The sequence below is a fragment of the Pseudorasbora parva genome, chromosome 8 (genome assembly GCF_024679245.1).
Source record: "Pseudorasbora parva isolate DD20220531a chromosome 8, ASM2467924v1, whole genome shotgun sequence".
NCBI lineage: Eukaryota > Metazoa > Chordata > Actinopteri > Cypriniformes > Gobionidae > Pseudorasbora > Pseudorasbora parva.
This window is the reverse complement of record NC_090179.1, coordinates 15,990,610-16,007,539: the sequence shown is the minus strand read 5'-3', so window position 1 is coordinate 16,007,539 and position 16,930 is coordinate 15,990,610. Positions and strand designations below refer to the sequence as shown.

The window sequence follows — 16,930 nt, the reverse complement described above, 5'->3', positions numbered from 1 at the left end:
GTCATGAATCAGCAGATCAATCAATGATTCGGATCGCCAATGTCACGTGATTTCAGCAGTTTTTGATAAGTGATGATTGACCATTAGTGATGAACACCTGATGATAATGGGCAGAATCACTGAAGAAAAGAGCTAATTCTTCAAACAGTAGGCCTAACAGGTTTGGAATAATATGAGGTAAATAACAGAATCATGTAAAATTGTTTTAATGTGAGTAAACTCTATATATTACTGACAAAAACCTGTAGGACAAAAGAATAAGAAGTTGTTGCATCCACCTTTTTCCTGACGAGTCAACTGGGTTTTGAATTATGGGATGCACTTCTGGTTTTGGGAATTTCCACTCAAAAAGACTATAATAAAAACGTATGATTTCAATTCCCCAACCTGCTTCATAATGTTGACATGTATTGCAGTAATATTGCTGCTAAAAGAATTGAGCTTTTGCAGTTATTTATGGTCTGATGAAAGTACTTTGTTAATGCTTTAACAGTTTTAAATGTCATTTTAAAGGCACAATATGTAAGATTTTTGGACTAAAATATCCAAAAAAAAAACACTAGAACAATGTCTTGTTTACTTACAATAGCCCAAATGTTTCCAAGAATGTTTAAATCCAGAGAAATAAGATATGCGTCGCCTATTAATGACATCATACCAGCGTTACCCTCGGTTGTTTATTTTTTATTTAGTAGAAACCATGGAAGCACCAAAGATGCATATTATTAGACAGGTGAGCAACTGCTTAAATTCATTGACAGAAACCAAATTGTTGTATAGCTCAAACCAGTTTGACTTATGGTTTAAATATTGTTTTCTTTTACCTTGTTGCAAGTACCATGTTTTACCATGGCTAATATTGATCTGTCTTACTGCAATGTGCAACAAGTGTCTCATAGCAGCTGCCGAGAAACGCACAGAGTAGCATTATAACATAACTTGCACAATTAAATGTATCTAAAATGATAAAACAGCACTTCACCCCACATACACATGAGCGGAAGAAGCGGAATAATAATCGTCTGCGGTATAATACATATATAAAGCCATACGAAAAACTACATATTGTGGCTTTAATGTTTGATGCTTCAACCAGTAGAATAGTGTAAAATAATGCCTCTCATATACCCAGTTGTCTAAAAAGCTTATTGGTGCTCATAAGAGCGAACCTTTCGCTGATGACAGTTTAGTGAAGATACTTCTAAAAATCGCGCAAAGCATCATTGGGGTGAAGAAAAAAGGTTGATAGCTAAAGTGCAAAGGACCACTTCAAAATACAGCATACCAATCCTGCTGCTTTATGCATAAGCTGTGTGAGTTTACACAGTCTAAACACAGTTTATAGAACACATTCTTAACAGTTAAGTCATGCTTGAGACTTTCACCAAGTGGGTTTATTAGGATTAGGTTATAGATTGTTCGTTTTGTGCAGCTATAAGACAACAAAAACACTATTTTGCATTAGTCCAAAACGGGTTAAAATTGTTTAATATTCATTAACTGCTCTATTTTTTGCAGACATCTAAATAGAAATCTATACTGTGTAAGTGTATTGAGTTATTTGGCACAAGGGGAGAAAACAGGAAACTATTCAACATGAAAATATGACACTTGCAAGACCACTGGTTACGCTTATAGAAAATGTATTTTAATCAAAAACACCGAACCATATATGTATTTCAGCAGGGGTATTAATATAAACTTCCTTTTAATATAATATGACAACAATTAGTTCACACAGTAAAAGACTTCATTGAGAACTCCCTGAAACATCAGGTTCATGTTGATTTTAAATTTGTGGTTTATATATGTTCACATAATTATTCTAGACATAAAACAAAATCTAAGAAGTTCTTTAAAATCACCTTTATATTAATTATAGCAAATTAGGTTTGAGTCTGATCATCTGCAGCTCCGCACCTGACCTCAGACTTCACTGTACTGAATTTAGATGGAACCAGATAAAACGTTTTTAAGGTTGTGACTGACGTACTTTGTCAACAGCAGATGCACACAGAAGTTCCTCTAAAGTGTTTCTAGGCCTCAATATTTTATTATTAAGAGCGCTGAGGTTACACTGACACTGAGTTGTCATATCTTACAACAGGAAGTGGAAAAAAGCACAGCTTCAATGTGGTTCACTAGTTATCGACATACAAATAAATATAAATATGCAATTAAAAACATAAAATATATTCTGAACGCCACATATGTGATACTGACAAGTCTTTACATGAGCCTCAAGACTACAATTAAAGTACAGCAAGTATCTACACCTTAGATAAAGATAAATATATGATACTATAACCAAACAGATCCAATAGCATATGTGACCACCACCACACATTAATGGAATATATATATATATATATATATATATATATATATATATATATATATATATATATATATATATATATATATATATATATATATATATATATATATATATAGCATTAATGCATGGTTTGTTACAATAGGACAACATTTGGCTGAGATACAACTATTTAAAAATCTTGAATATGTTTTTTTTTTTACATAGATTTACAGTAGAAAATTAACTAAATATCTTCATGGAACATGATCTTTACCTAATATCCTGCCGTTTTTTACATAAAAAATGTATTTTTGACCCATACAATGTATTGTTGGCTATAGAACCAAATATACCAGTCCGACTTTTGACTGGTTTTGCAGGGTCACACATTGTGTATTTACAGCTTGCACTTAGTTGGACATTTAAATTAAGTAAAATATCAACAAAAAAAATACAAAAAATATGAAATGCCGTTTAACCCTCTCAGAATGGTTGGGTGTAAATGAGATCTGAAGTTCACACAGGTGTTCTGGAAGATTAAACAGCTTTTAATCACTATGTTTGACACCCAAAGTGTCCTGATACGTTCTGAGCACCTATATTTATTGATATAATTACCACATTTCTGAGGCCACAGAATTGTCTTTCCTGATGCCAAACATTTGCGATGGAAGTTGCATATTTCAGTGCTTTTGCGAGCGAGCACAATACATTTGTTGCGAGAGTATGCAAATGTGGCTCGAGGGAAGGCTAAAACCTTGACACATATTTTCCCTCCCGTGTCCCCTTATGAGCTCCGTAGTATCTGTTTATCCTAACTTTTTTCAGCTAGTAAAGACCTTTCCATCGTCCTGCTGAGAGAAAACGTACCCACATCCGTTTGTTTTTTACCCTTGTCCTGCCAGAACGAGTCCAGGGAGAAATAGTAGATGAGAGGGTCCAGACAGCAGTTGACGCTCGCCAGGCAGATTAGCGATCGTATCTTTGCGCCTTTGCCATCGTCCTCTTCCCCTTTCTCTGTGTACGCCAAGAGTTGTAAAGTAAATGGAAGGAAAAATATTGTAAACACCAACATGTTGACTGCAAAAATAAGTATCACGTTCATTTTGTTGTTGACCTTGGCCGCGCCAGCGCTGGGACGCTTCCTCAGCGCGACTATGACCACGACCGTGCAGACGATATTGATCACCAGCAGTAATAATAAAAATAACGCTTGCGGGAGCGCGATGCTTCCAGAGCCCTGGTCTTGAAACTCAAAGCACGGCGTGTAGACGCTACACTTATTCAAGCTTCCATGGAGTTTCACAATCTCCGGGATGCTAAGGGTGGTGACGAGGATCCACACAACCGCGCAGCACTTGCAGGCGGACGTGGCGGTTCGCAGAGACCGGGAGCGCAGAGGGAACACCAGGGCGACCAGCCGGTCCACGCTGATTAAAGTAATGAAGACGCCGCTCGTCCTGATGTTGACGCGGAACAACATGATGGCAGCGGTGCACGTGCCCACTCCAAACGGCCACTGGAGCGTTGCGTAAAAGTAGACGCGCAGCGGCAGGGAGAGCGCGAGGAGCATGTCCGACGCGGCGAGGTTCACCATCAGCACGGCGCATGGTGACCGAAGCCCGTGACTGCGCAGCAGGATCCACAGGGACACCGTGTTGAGAGGCAGACCCACGGCCAGAACCAGTCCATACACGACAGCCGACGCCAGGAACCGGTCCTCAGCCTGGAGGAATAGGTCTTTCTCAGGGCATGTCCATGTCGAATTCGTCTGGTTCGTAAAGTTATTCATGTTTTGAAATCATAAGGACTTGGTCGAAGTTGTCGTTGTTAGTTTAACCTCTGTGTGGATTGTAAAGTGGTTTTGAGGGAACCCAGCGAGAAATGAAGCGACTATGAGGAAGGATGTAGATAAAGGTGAGGGGTTTCTCCGCCTCTTCAGCGCTTGTCCTAATTCTCACGCAAGGTTTAGGTTTATTTTTAAAAGTCCAATTTAAGGTCTTGACTGCAAAAGGAGTAAACATTTCCACTGGCAATGCTCAATAACATTATACAGTTGACTGAACTCATTTTGACCTTTCATCATATTGGGTCATTTGATAGCCTATCTCATACCATGTCACCCAATGGTATGAGATATGAAATAGCTTGTCTATAGGCTTTAAGTAAAATTACTAATTATTGAAAGTATTATAATGCACAAAACAATTAATCTCAAAACAGCAAAACGTAAAAATTTGTTTTAGATGAGAAATAAATGTAATTAAAACCATACTTATCAATACTTTGAAGCACGCGCATCTGGTATTGTTTATCTTATTTTTGATTGATATCCATTTATTTTGAATTACTTTTAAGGTAATACAACCAATTTTTGGCATATAAATAATTGACTGACATGACTGATGGGCTTTGTCTACAACAGCAGATGCACACAGAAGTTCCTCTAAAGTGTTTCTAGGCCTCAATATTTTATTATTAAGAGCGCTGAGGTTACACTGACACTGAGTTTTCATATCTTACAACAGGAAGTGGAAAAAAGCACAACTTCAATGTGGTTCACAAGTCATCGCCATACAAATAAATATAAATATACAATTAAAAACACGTTTTGTACATTGTCAACAAAAATATAACTTTTCTCTGCTGGCCACACTGAAAAGTCTTTACACTAGCTTCACCAGAAAAGACTCAAATTACAGTATATTGCAAGTATCCAAGCCAGTTAAAAGCCAGTTTTTTATTTCCTTAAAGGGCCATGAAACCCAAAATCACTTTTGAGATGTAAACAGATGTATAGGATGCACATCATTGAAAACACTAAAGGTAATCATGAATGTTAATCATATGTAAAAAAAAATTCTTTTTGCAGTTTTCAGAACGATTTCTCTCTTCGGGTTTAAAAAGCTGAGTCGGAGCAATGTCATAAAAGCTGACGTCAGCGTGTACTTTTGGCCTAAGCATGGGCTGGTGGGAACATGCTGACGTCGACCGCTTTGAGTGATTCTCGTCATATATTCATGACATAAAGCTCATTCAATCCAATCACTGCACTGTAGTATGCATAAAATATAATTTGGTTATTATGCATGAGACAGTCACTTCTGTCAGATTCGTCTTCCATCATTATTGTAGAGACATGGTGGGGAAGTTTTGGAAGCAGCGTGTGGAAAAGTCAAGGAGGAAAGTGAGGCATTGTGCTGATAGGAAGTAAGGGCGCTGAGCGAGCTGTAACCAGGACGCCGCCTGTGGAAGCCATTGCTTGAACTTGAGGAACCGCACAGCGAACCTGCAAGCACATTCATTTCTTAATTTATGTCAGGAGTGCGAAACAACCGATCTGTAATGAACAATATTTTTTATGAAATCTCAACAAGAATCAAAAGCCACGTCTTCTCCGTTTTATTTGTGGTCACAGACATGCACTAAACCGTGTGTTCGGGCTCTTAGTGTAACAGTGTGCATATTTGGACAAATATAGATTTATAGAGTCTGGGATCGTGACGTAAGCAACGCAATGCATTTTGGGACTTTAGGTCACGGAGGCCGCTGTCGGTACTGTGTTGTATAGGAAATTGACGCTTTTAGTTCTAAAAGTAGAAGTATTCAGCTAAAAACAGTTACAATGGTGAACGCGTGTTGTGTCATTAACTGTCATAATCGCACTCACGACCGGAGTGGAAATTGACGCGCAATTTGTCAGTTTACCAGCTTGGAAACAACAGGTGAAGGTGAAAGTAAACCTCAATGAAAATAAACAGCTTACCCAAAATGTGTCTTTATAATTTGTGTTTATTTATTTAATATTCATAACCGATATATTACAGATGTATGATTTCTGAACCGCAGATGCGTTACGCCATAAATAATGTAAACACATCTGAAATTCTTCATTGCTTCTCTTAGTAGAAGGACTCTTGTACTTGCACCTTTTAAGTCCAGTAAAACTGTTGAGTACTGTAACTTAGGCTAAAGTTGCGTTCACAATTCAAATCATTTCAAAGCTGCATTACAGGCCATACTCATATGTTATCCCACGTTATGCTATGGAATTGCGATGTTGATTAAACAAATGACCCACTGGCTAAGATCAAGCAATATTATTTTAAATATCAGAGGCAGACCTTTTCGTTAGGCTATATTTAAAAAAACTGCAAAAGAGAAATCAATGTGTAGTCCTGTGTGTGGTGCGATAGACGACCGTATGATTTCTGATTGTATGAAATGAGATGAATATGTGCAATTTCCTGGCATTACGACTGAGTGCTCATGTACGCAAGAGATTCAAATATTAGTACATTCATTCCAACTGAGTGCAAGCATTTCTTAAATAACGCGAATACAGTCGTTTTTCTCTTGTGATTCGTATTTGTTATCATTGTACGCTCCTGAGCGTGACCTAAAACATGGCGGGGACTGCCCAGAATGCAACGCGCAGTGACGTGATTCCCAGACTCTATTCTGGCTGCCGAGTTATAGCGCGGGTTGTAAAGGCAACTCAGCACATGTCGTTCTGCGCTTCAAATGCGCGGTCGAGACTATTAAACCTCGAACCACTTCGCTTATACCCAGATTAGTTTCTTTTCTGGTCCACCAGAAAAGGGGCTACTTTGGCTGATAAGCCTGGGTGACCTGAGGATTACAGTGAGGCCTCCCCGCCGAGTAGCCTACATCTTTATCGCATCGCAAGCATGTGTTTGTGGTTGGTTCGTGTTCTCTTATGACAGCATAACCACGTTGGCGCATTGTTCATCTTGCCAAACAGTGTGCATATTTAGACAAATATAGATTTATCACGTTTGCAAAATATTTTGTCATACAAAATAACATTTAATTTCTCACTGAATAATGCTGATTTGAAGAGCTGAATGACATTCAGAGCGATATCTGTACTTCCTGCTGCCTGCACGCCACTTATGATCTCAGAAGTCTCTCATTCGCTGTACTCATCCCTCATCTTATCTCTCAGTTAAAACAATGCCAACATGTTAACCACACTGTAAAAAATGATTTAGAAAAAAGTTACCTGGTTGCCTTAATTTTGAGTTAATTGAAATTACAATTTTGAGTTAATACAATGACAATTTTTTAAGATTTGACAACCTTTATTAAAATATTATTAAAAGATTTTGTAAGCATATTGGGTAATTGTGTGTTTTATTTCTGATGATGCAGTGAAACATGCCAAATAGTGCTATTTTCATGATTTATCACATTTTTTATGTGGTTCAGATACAAAAATATTTTGAGTTTCTATTTATTAATCTATTAATTAATCTATCTAAATTGCATCAACTCAAATTTTTAATTTCAATAAATTTTAAAGCAACCAGGTTACTTACTTTTTTAAGTTAAACCAACAAAAACCAACCAAAGTTTTTTACAGTGCAAGAACATGTCTCAGAACCGCTGTAACTGCTGCTGTCGGTATCGCTATCCATGTCACCTGTGTGTGTGTGTGTGTGTGCTGTGCATTGCCAGTTTTCAAATTAGCTAATTTTAATGCGCCTAATGACATTTTCATTCCCTCTTTCCACACAATACCCACCAATCCCACCTTTTCACAATTGACCACGTCCCTTTTTGGAAGCCTTTTCAAATCGAAGGTTTCAAATCGAAACACAGCTGCAGCAGGGGAGTTTCATGACCCTATAAGTCAGACGTTTGCTCTCCAATGGCTATCATGGTACTTTGATGTCACACTGATTGGTCTCATGATGTAACTAATTCAGTTATTTATAATAATTGTAATGTTACAGTAATGAGAGACTTTTATTTTGCATTAAGCAGTAGCAAGTATTTGGTGGAAAAATTAGATTAATTGTCTTGAACATTTTCTCCTGTTGAAGCCGGTGAATTGGTGTACCTCTTAACTGCTGTTTTCTCACCTCTGTCTGACACTTTCTGTAGGTGAGGCTCAGGGGGTGTCACTTTGTCACAGCTGAAGTGAAAGTGCAATATATGTCAAATACACAGACGTTCCAGAGACATGTGACACTTTACGTACTGATTGCGGTAATACAGCGTCTTTTTGTACAGGGATAAAGTTAAACATTATTAAATACCAATTAAGTGGGTTCTATATTTTATATCAGTTTTCATTCAATAAACACAATACAACATTGCAACATTACATGGTGAATGTGTTGAATCTGGCCATTCGTCATCAGAGCTCATGCAGCCATTCTGGAGAAACTAGGCTTGTTCGAGGTGCATCGCCGCTGTGTAGATCGATCAGTGTATGGCATCAAAGCGCCATTTAATTGCTCTTGCTGTACTTTAATACCATACGTATTGACGTGACGTGGTGTCGCCGCTGTCTCAAGTCAGACACAGTTCCTAAACGGCATGTGCTGCTTCAAGTGAGACACTTCAGAAGTCGAACAAGCCTATTCATCTAAATGTCGCTCTTAGCACTGTGGATGGCATCGGGATGTTTGTTAACAGTATATCCCTGCAAAAGTTTTCCAACTTCTTACTTAAAGGTGTCATGAACTGGATTTTTAATTTGTTTTATACTGTTGTCTGAGGTACGCTAATGACGTTTGTGTGGTTTTTACATTCAGAAACATCATAATGAATAAGTAATAGGCTATTTTCTACACTGGTTTTAAGGCTCTCTCCTGAACGCTGGGATTTGATGGGCGTGCCGCACTAAAGACTTGGAAGTTAACGCCCACGGCTAGGATTGGATAAGATTTGCATCAGCTCCCCTTCTCAGTTCAGTTCACATGAGGGAGGGATTGTTTTGAAAGCGGCAACCGGAATGATTCTCTCGACCGCAGGGCTCCTAAACGTCTTTATCAAACAAACACAATGATTTATTTATCATCCACCTGTGATTGTTTGGAATATTATTTTTGTATTACTTGGCCCATCGATCAGTGGATATAAGCGTGAACAGAAGTGTGCGCCCTTCAAATATCAAGTAAAGAGAGTGAACAGCGCAGCTCAAGAAAGGAATAATATTTCACTATTTGAGATTCACCGCCTGACGACGGGCTTATGTTTTGGTAACCTGTCTGCAAATACACATAGCACCTTGCACATGGCAAAACACTTTGCAAACCCTGGCCCATACATGCCCAAGTCTGACCCCCGAATCGCAATGAACTAACAAATAAGAGATTTTCCAGTCTGTGACAGAGTGCTTAAGGTATGTTCTGTTAGACACGTACACATAATCAAAATGAATGAATGAATGAAAGGTCCCCCTCCACAACTCCTCCCCATCACAGTTGATTTTTTCACAGATTATCTCTCATATTCTATTGTCAGGACATAATGACAGGTTTAAAAAATATGTAAAAATATAAATATTTTTACAAAAGTTAACTACTGTAGCTTTAAGTGTGTTGCACCATTCCTGTTGGATCCAATATAGAAAGCACAGCATTGTTTTAATCTCAATATGTCTGCAAATCCAGCACTTGAGACTTACAAACGATTGAAGTGAAATGAAGCGAGCACGCTTTCATGTCTTCCCCTCGTGAGCTGGAACTTCATTAAAAATAAACTTCAACCACACATTCCTAATATTAGGATCCAAAGGAAGCTAATATGCAGCGACTGTGTTCTTCCACAATATCGTGCTATCTTCTTCGACATGTTTATTCTTGCTGGCTAGTGATCCACTACCTATCAGTCGGTGAACTGCCGACCTAAAAATAGTGTGGGCGGGGCTAAATTCGGCTGGAATCCAGGCTAGATCCGAACAGTTCCATGAGTCGGTGGGCGAGGCTGCTGAATTAAACGTGCTTATTAATCTGTAGAGGCATGTTTTGGCAGTCGATGGCGTCAGGATAAGGCGTTTTCTGGGCCTGGTGTCTATAAAAGTTTTTCTCTGACTAACAAGGAAGTTTTCAGCTCTGAAACTTACAGGATATTCTTATATTACCATGACCTTTTATATATCAAAAGCTCAAGGGAAAGTTGGTTTCTCTATACATCACCACTTTAAAATGTGGTGATGAATGGAGAAACAAATCAGCTTTGTCTCCACTCACTCGGAAACTCTTTGGCTTGACTTCATTATTAAACAGCTAATAATGTGTTGCTAATGGTTCCGTTTGTCATCTCAGGCTGCCTTCAGTATCAGTCAGTAGGCCTATCCTTACACACTTTGAACAACATCAGTGTGCAAGGCTTGGTTTAACATATCATAATATACAAACATTCACCTGCTTATATTGCTAAATCTATCAATTTTTTTCATACCAACACAACTGATTTCAAACTGCTTTTTTGAGACTGTCTTTGGTTTACTGCAGTTTTCAGAGAAAATAGGTACTTAGTAATGGTGTTGAAATGTAGCGTTTTGGCACATTTCCCTGCTATAAAACAAGACACTCCCTGTCGACTGCATTTAACCTTTACCCTCTCATTACACATTTATTTTCCCATTTCCGCGCAGAACTACTGCAGTAGAACAGGAACCTTTGACATAATTGTTTAGCCTACTTTATTTTATGGCAGGAAGATATTGTTAAAGTTAATAATTTATTTTAACATGAGCACTGTCACTGAACTCACTTCATGCGAGCTATAAATAAATATCTTGTGTTCTATAAATCTTTGAAGCTGAATGCCGACCTCTGCTGGTGAGAAGAGGAACATGAGCGATTGGACCAAACAATGAAGAAAACAGCTGCACATTCCTTAGATTTTCATAATCAGGTTTCAAAATAATGTCTTTGATTAAATCAGTTGAAAGAGTATTTTATATATTAGCACAACCAATATGCATTTTTTAACCAACTGGCAACCCGGGGTGTCGAAATACTATTGGGTTAATTGGCAGGAATCACATAAAGTAAAACAAATAAACATTCAGACATGGAACACACACTTCAAAGTACAATAACTGGCTGCCACAGTGTTTTTCAACGTAGCATTTTTACTAATTTTCTGTAAATGTATTATGGATTTTATATGTTTTATTACATTTTAAAAAAAAGAAGCAAAGTTTGCTACCATCTTTTCTGAACTATTCTTAAATTGTTATTCTCATCACTAATACATGTAATTTGGAGCCTAATAATTACAAACTGTGTGTGTGTGTGTGTGTGTGTGTGTGTGTGTGTGTGTGTGTGTGTGTGTGTGTGTGTGTGTGTGTGTGTGTGTGTGTGTGTGTGTGTTTTACATTAATAATACATGATTTTGGTGTGTAAATAAATAGATACAAACAATTTATTTTTATTATATTTGTGGAATACTTTAACTCAATGGGAACGTTAGCAAAACACTTTTAGAACATATTTTTGTTAGATATGATATTATATAGCCTAATACTTGATTGTCAGACAAGTCTTTTTTCTGGCACAACAGTATCTATGTTTACAACAACCAACATTTAACATTGACACACACTTAAAGGGTTACTTAAGCGATTTAGAATATGGTATCAGCAGAAAATCGGGAGTATATTTGAATTACCGTGCCTTAATGACCCAGTTTAAATACAAAGCTTAATGCTAAATCACCTAAGTAACCCTTTGATCCACCTTCACAATACTATGGATTTCTACTTAAAGTGATTTATTCAACTCTATGATAGCCTGATACACAAAGGAGTGTTTTAGCCTCACTTTGTTGTTTCCTGAGTAAAGATATATTATAAATTTAAACTCAATCTAGTATTTATTAAGGGGGTGGGGACACTCAGTTTCAGTCAATCTCATGTCAATCTTGAGTACCTATAGAGTAGTATTGCATCCTTCATATCTCTGAAAAGTCTTTAGTTTTATTATATTTATAAAAGAAATATAGGCTGTACCGGGTCTTTCTGGAAAAAACCGAGCTCCTGGGGCGTATCGTGTGGGCGGAGCTAAAGAATGACGAGCGCACAAAGCGGTGACGTCCTCAAGCGTGGAGAAACCCCATCGCTATCGATCTCAGCTAATACAGATAATGATCCAGAATCATCCGGAGGCTGAAATAAATTGAACAGAAGAAAAAGCAACAGCAGGACGTCCGTCTCTGTGGTATGTACTGTATTTAGTGTCCTGTCAACATTTGTGTGTCTTTACTCGCAGTTTATGAGGACATGATTCGGTTTATGGACTATTGTATGTGACTAAACCTTAGCAGTAGCAAGCAAAATGGTTTTGCACGTCAGACTAGTGTAACGTTATACATAGAACAACATGAAGCTTTCTGAAGCTTTCGCACCTCGATCGCCCCCCGGTGACCGGTCCCAGTATAGCCGCCCCTCTGTGTTTTCTAATGGACGCAAGGCAAACTAAAGAATAAAATTACACTTCAAATATTTTTTCCCCAAAGTTAGTTTGTGTCACTGAAGGCAGTTATCATCACGATGATTTCATTTCAGGTGTTCATTTTTAAAATAAGTTTAGTTTGAGTTAGTTATTTGATGCTATGAAAACAGGGGGTGTGACGTCATGATTGACAGCTGAGACTGACGGCTTCTCTGAGTGAAGTTGTCACTGAGGCACTAACGGACTTTTTTCGAAATGTTTGGGAGCAGATTAGAGCTTTAGCTTTAATTTCTACATTTCCATAACTGTTTATTTCACACCAATGTAATTAATTGTTCTGCATCTGCGAGAGTGTGGGCGGGCTTTTGATATCGCAGCCATACTTCCTCCTCTACTTCCTGCGCTCTACTGCGCAACTCCAGTCCCGAAATCGCTACTGCGCAGACTCGGTCCCAAGATGTCCGCGCCGTGCAGGCCGCCTAAAAGCTTACCAAGCGGAAACGGATTATGTCGAGTCGTCCATATTTTTTTACGGTCTATGATGTTTACTCAGGCGACGATAGCCAACAGCACAGACATTTGAAGCAGTTTTACTCACCGGCTGCTTCCAAAGCAGGACCGAACCTTTATCGCTGGGACCGCTCCGTCAAAAACACACTTCTTTGGTATGATTTGGTAAAGTCCTGACAGCAGTGAACGATGGAGATCCACTTTTGCGACGCGACTAAAGCGATGTTGTGAAGCTTCACGTCATTTCTGCGTTCAAAACGGTTCAAATGCAGCGCTGCCTTCCCGGAATGCTGTGCTGAAGCGTTGAAGTCGCTTGACGTCACCCATAGGAATAAAGTGGAGCGTGGGGCGGAGTGTTTATGGGCGTGCATTTCCTCTCTCGCTCTAGTCACACGCGCGCACCCTTCCGGGAGAAGAGCCCGTACGGCCCATACAAGGACCTTCCGCTCCATTAATGTCAAGCGGACCATACTCGGAAAAAACTCTCTGAAACTTGTGAGAAACCGGAAGGAGTATTTTTGACACAGAAATACTCCATCAAACGTCCAACATTAGTTTTTGAAACTTTGTCTATGTTTAGGATGGGAATCCAAGTCTTTAACAGTGTCAAAAGCTCAGTATGCATTAAACAGCATTTCATCATTTCATGACATGCATCAAACAGTCATAGTCATTTTCATATTCTGAAGAATCTCAAAAGACATGTACATGCGAACTAACTAAATTTATAGTCTGCCCTTTGTCTAGTATTGTATACACAATACACAGTATGAGTTCACAAAAAATAAGAGGACAAGATTTAACTTTTCTTGTATTTTACCAGGAGTATCAAAAGATACTTCTCACTTCATCTCACTATTGAGCATCGCACCAATTGATCAACAGTGAGCATTCTATCAACTTGATGTCAAAGACAGTGATAAAGGACATATTCTGACTGGAGATGACTGTATGAGCAACGTGGGGACTCAACATGCTGCTATGGCTTCTGACCCAGTGCAATACTTAGCCAACTTTGAAGAGGCAGACACCTTGACAGAGCAAGATGCAGCTAAGACATTTGATGATTTCAGGATAGAAATCTACACCAGTGGAAGTTCTGGAATTGATGCTCTCCCTTCCACAAGTAGTGGGATCAGAGGCCACATCCAACGAGGGGCTTTTCTGGTTCATATGATATGCCACTTGCTTACAACTTTGGCACACCCCTGCCATCAAAATGTCTGAAGCCCATACCCCCTTACGAAAACAAAAATATATTGCAGTATATAGGAAAATTTCATGCAATACATTAGGCAATATATTCACATATATGGGAATTAATATTTATATCTTTCAATATATTGCAATATATTGAAAGCGGCAATCATTTGTATATTTTGCAATATATTACATGAATATATAATATATTTTATAATACCATCAATATATTATTCCATATATTTACAATATATTAAAATATATTTCAAGTAATATATTGGTAAATATATTTTCCTTTCGTAAGGGCCACAAGTCTGCTCACAGTAAGTAAGTGTGCAGGCAAGTGTGATAATCGCCGATGTGGCTGTTGTGCTAATGAAGTTTCATGCACCATATTCTGCCATGGAAAAATCATCCTGTAAAAACCCATCCCACTAACATGCATGAACACATACAGTATACTTTGAGAGAAATCAGACTATATGGTGCACTTTTAGTTAATTTGATATGATGTAATTTGTATCAGTTTTATTGCTTCATTAGCTTAGAAATCTAGACACACCCTAGCGGCAGCTGCAGCCAGGGTAGTCTAGCAACTCTTTGTTGAATTGTGAGCTGTAAAAACCAAACTCTGGTCAGGCCAATCACATTGTGTATAGAGTCAGTGGGCGGGCTTAATATAATGACGGCGAAGAGTTGCAGAGGTTCCGCGTGCTACATGTAAACAAAGAAGCTGGCAAACAGCGGTCTTTCGAATTGGCTTTGGCCACGACTCTGGAAGACTCCGAGTTAAGCTTTTCTTTGAGAAAAGAATGGTACTGAAATCATTCTTAAGAAAGGAAGATGTGTTTGGAGTTTTGCCGACCGGATACAGCGAAAGTTTAATCTGTCAACTAGTTCCACTTCACCTTCTTCATTGCTCTGGTTGGTTGTAGCTCTATCCTATTGCGTGCAGAGTGAATTTGAAAGACAACCGTTTATCCCGCCTCTCAGATCGAGCCCTGCCAATGGGAAGTTCCCAGGCCCAACATCTTGTCAGGCTATTGCGACATAGTTTTATTTGCACCCAATTGTTTTATTTTATATCATTGTACTAACACCCAATTAAACTAAAACTTCAAAGGGGATGTTTATAATTGTTACATTTCTTCTCTTCATGTCTTGTTATAATTAAAACAAATAATTGAGGGAAACAATAATAAGTGACTATAAAGAAAAAATATTTTTTTATAAAAAAATATATTGACCTTAATATTTCAATGACAAGATGATCCTTAATGTTAAAAAAATTAGCAATGAATGTTAAGTGTCAGATTTAGTAGAATTAAACTTTGGCTTTTATTCCTAAGTTATGGCCAAGGTCTTCTGAATAGGAAAATTACCTTGACCATGCCTGTTAAAGGTCAAAATTCACCCATTATGGTCATAACAATATCAGAAATTAATTCCACATATAATAGGAAGTCTAAATGGAGATATTACATGTGTATAAACATTCAGGAACAAATATGTTGGATTTTCATCATCATCCATCGGCGGCCATATTTGATTTGACCACTATGTAATTCGTGGCACTATGGCGGACGAGCACCTGTGATTTTTCATGTCTAGGGACCCACTTACTCAGTTCAAGTGAGAAATTCCCCCAACACCAAATTGCGAACGGGTCTACAGGACAGGTACTGGATTACAAAGAGCGTGTGTATCCCCACCCGTGATGTAGCGTGGGCAGGGATGAACACACCTCTTAAACTGCTTATTTTCGCTCGCCATGATCTCTATTTTCTCTTTTTTTTTGTTAATATATAAGTAATATTTAAAGCAGCACTTGGTAACTTTTCAACCTTCATAATATATTTTTTAAGACTCTTGTGATGATAAATCGACTTACAATAGGTTGAATGACACGTCTGCCAAAGCTTGATGGGGTCTGTATCGTTTTTAATCGTACTTTTAAACTTCGGGTTTCGGGTAGTAACCCGAGAACAAAAAGAACTACAAAATTCGACTGCTTTACGGCATATACGTCACTTCCACCAACACACACACTTCCTTACATTCGGACGTGCGAGCCCAACTTTGTTCGTCGGATAATATAGTCATGTACGAAGCAGCAGAGACAAATAAGAAAGAAAAGGTTTTGTTGGAGGAAAGCAATAAGAGGAAATGAAAAAAATGATGGGATTAAAGGCAGGACGAGGATCAAAATGTGACCAGGGTTTGCTCGTCGGCGTGAGCTGAAGGAGGCGTGCCCGACCGATGCTGTCCTGCTTGTTACGGTGAGCTACCACTCAAACACTGAACTGAAGTATCATATAGATTCTGGAAAACGGTAACCAATAGACTACTATAATGACGCTGGCTTGTAAACGTGAGCATCGTGATTATTTGGCGTTTGAAAAAAACAAAACCCATGAAATTATATTCATATGACATGCTGAAACATAAGCCACTGACTGTAACGTTACCTGGGATGAAGACATTTCACACGTGCCGCCAGAAGTGCTGCACCGACCCGCGGGACGCTTTAATGAAGTTATTTGGCCCGCACCGCACCACTGTATATTTTTACAACACGCCGCGCACCCGCGACCATTAAATAGACATACGGGGTCCGCGGGTTATGAGACGACCCACGCATCACTAGTTCAGGGCTATCAGGGTTGTCATGTCAACAAATGCACGC

General features: G+C 38.6%; 1 protein-coding gene across 1 annotated transcript; it reads right to left on the bottom strand.

Annotated features, from left to right (window-relative positions):
- Positions 1-2,442: 2,442 nt before the first annotated feature.
- On the bottom strand, positions 2,443-4,226 carry lpar5b (lysophosphatidic acid receptor 5b). Its single transcript, XM_067451612.1, has one exon. The coding sequence runs from the start codon at positions 4,107-4,109 to the stop codon at positions 3,132-3,134; it is 978 nt and encodes a 325-aa protein (XP_067307713.1). The 5' UTR covers positions 4,110-4,226; the 3' UTR covers positions 2,443-3,131.
- Between the last annotated feature and the right edge of the window lie 12,704 nt (positions 4,227-16,930).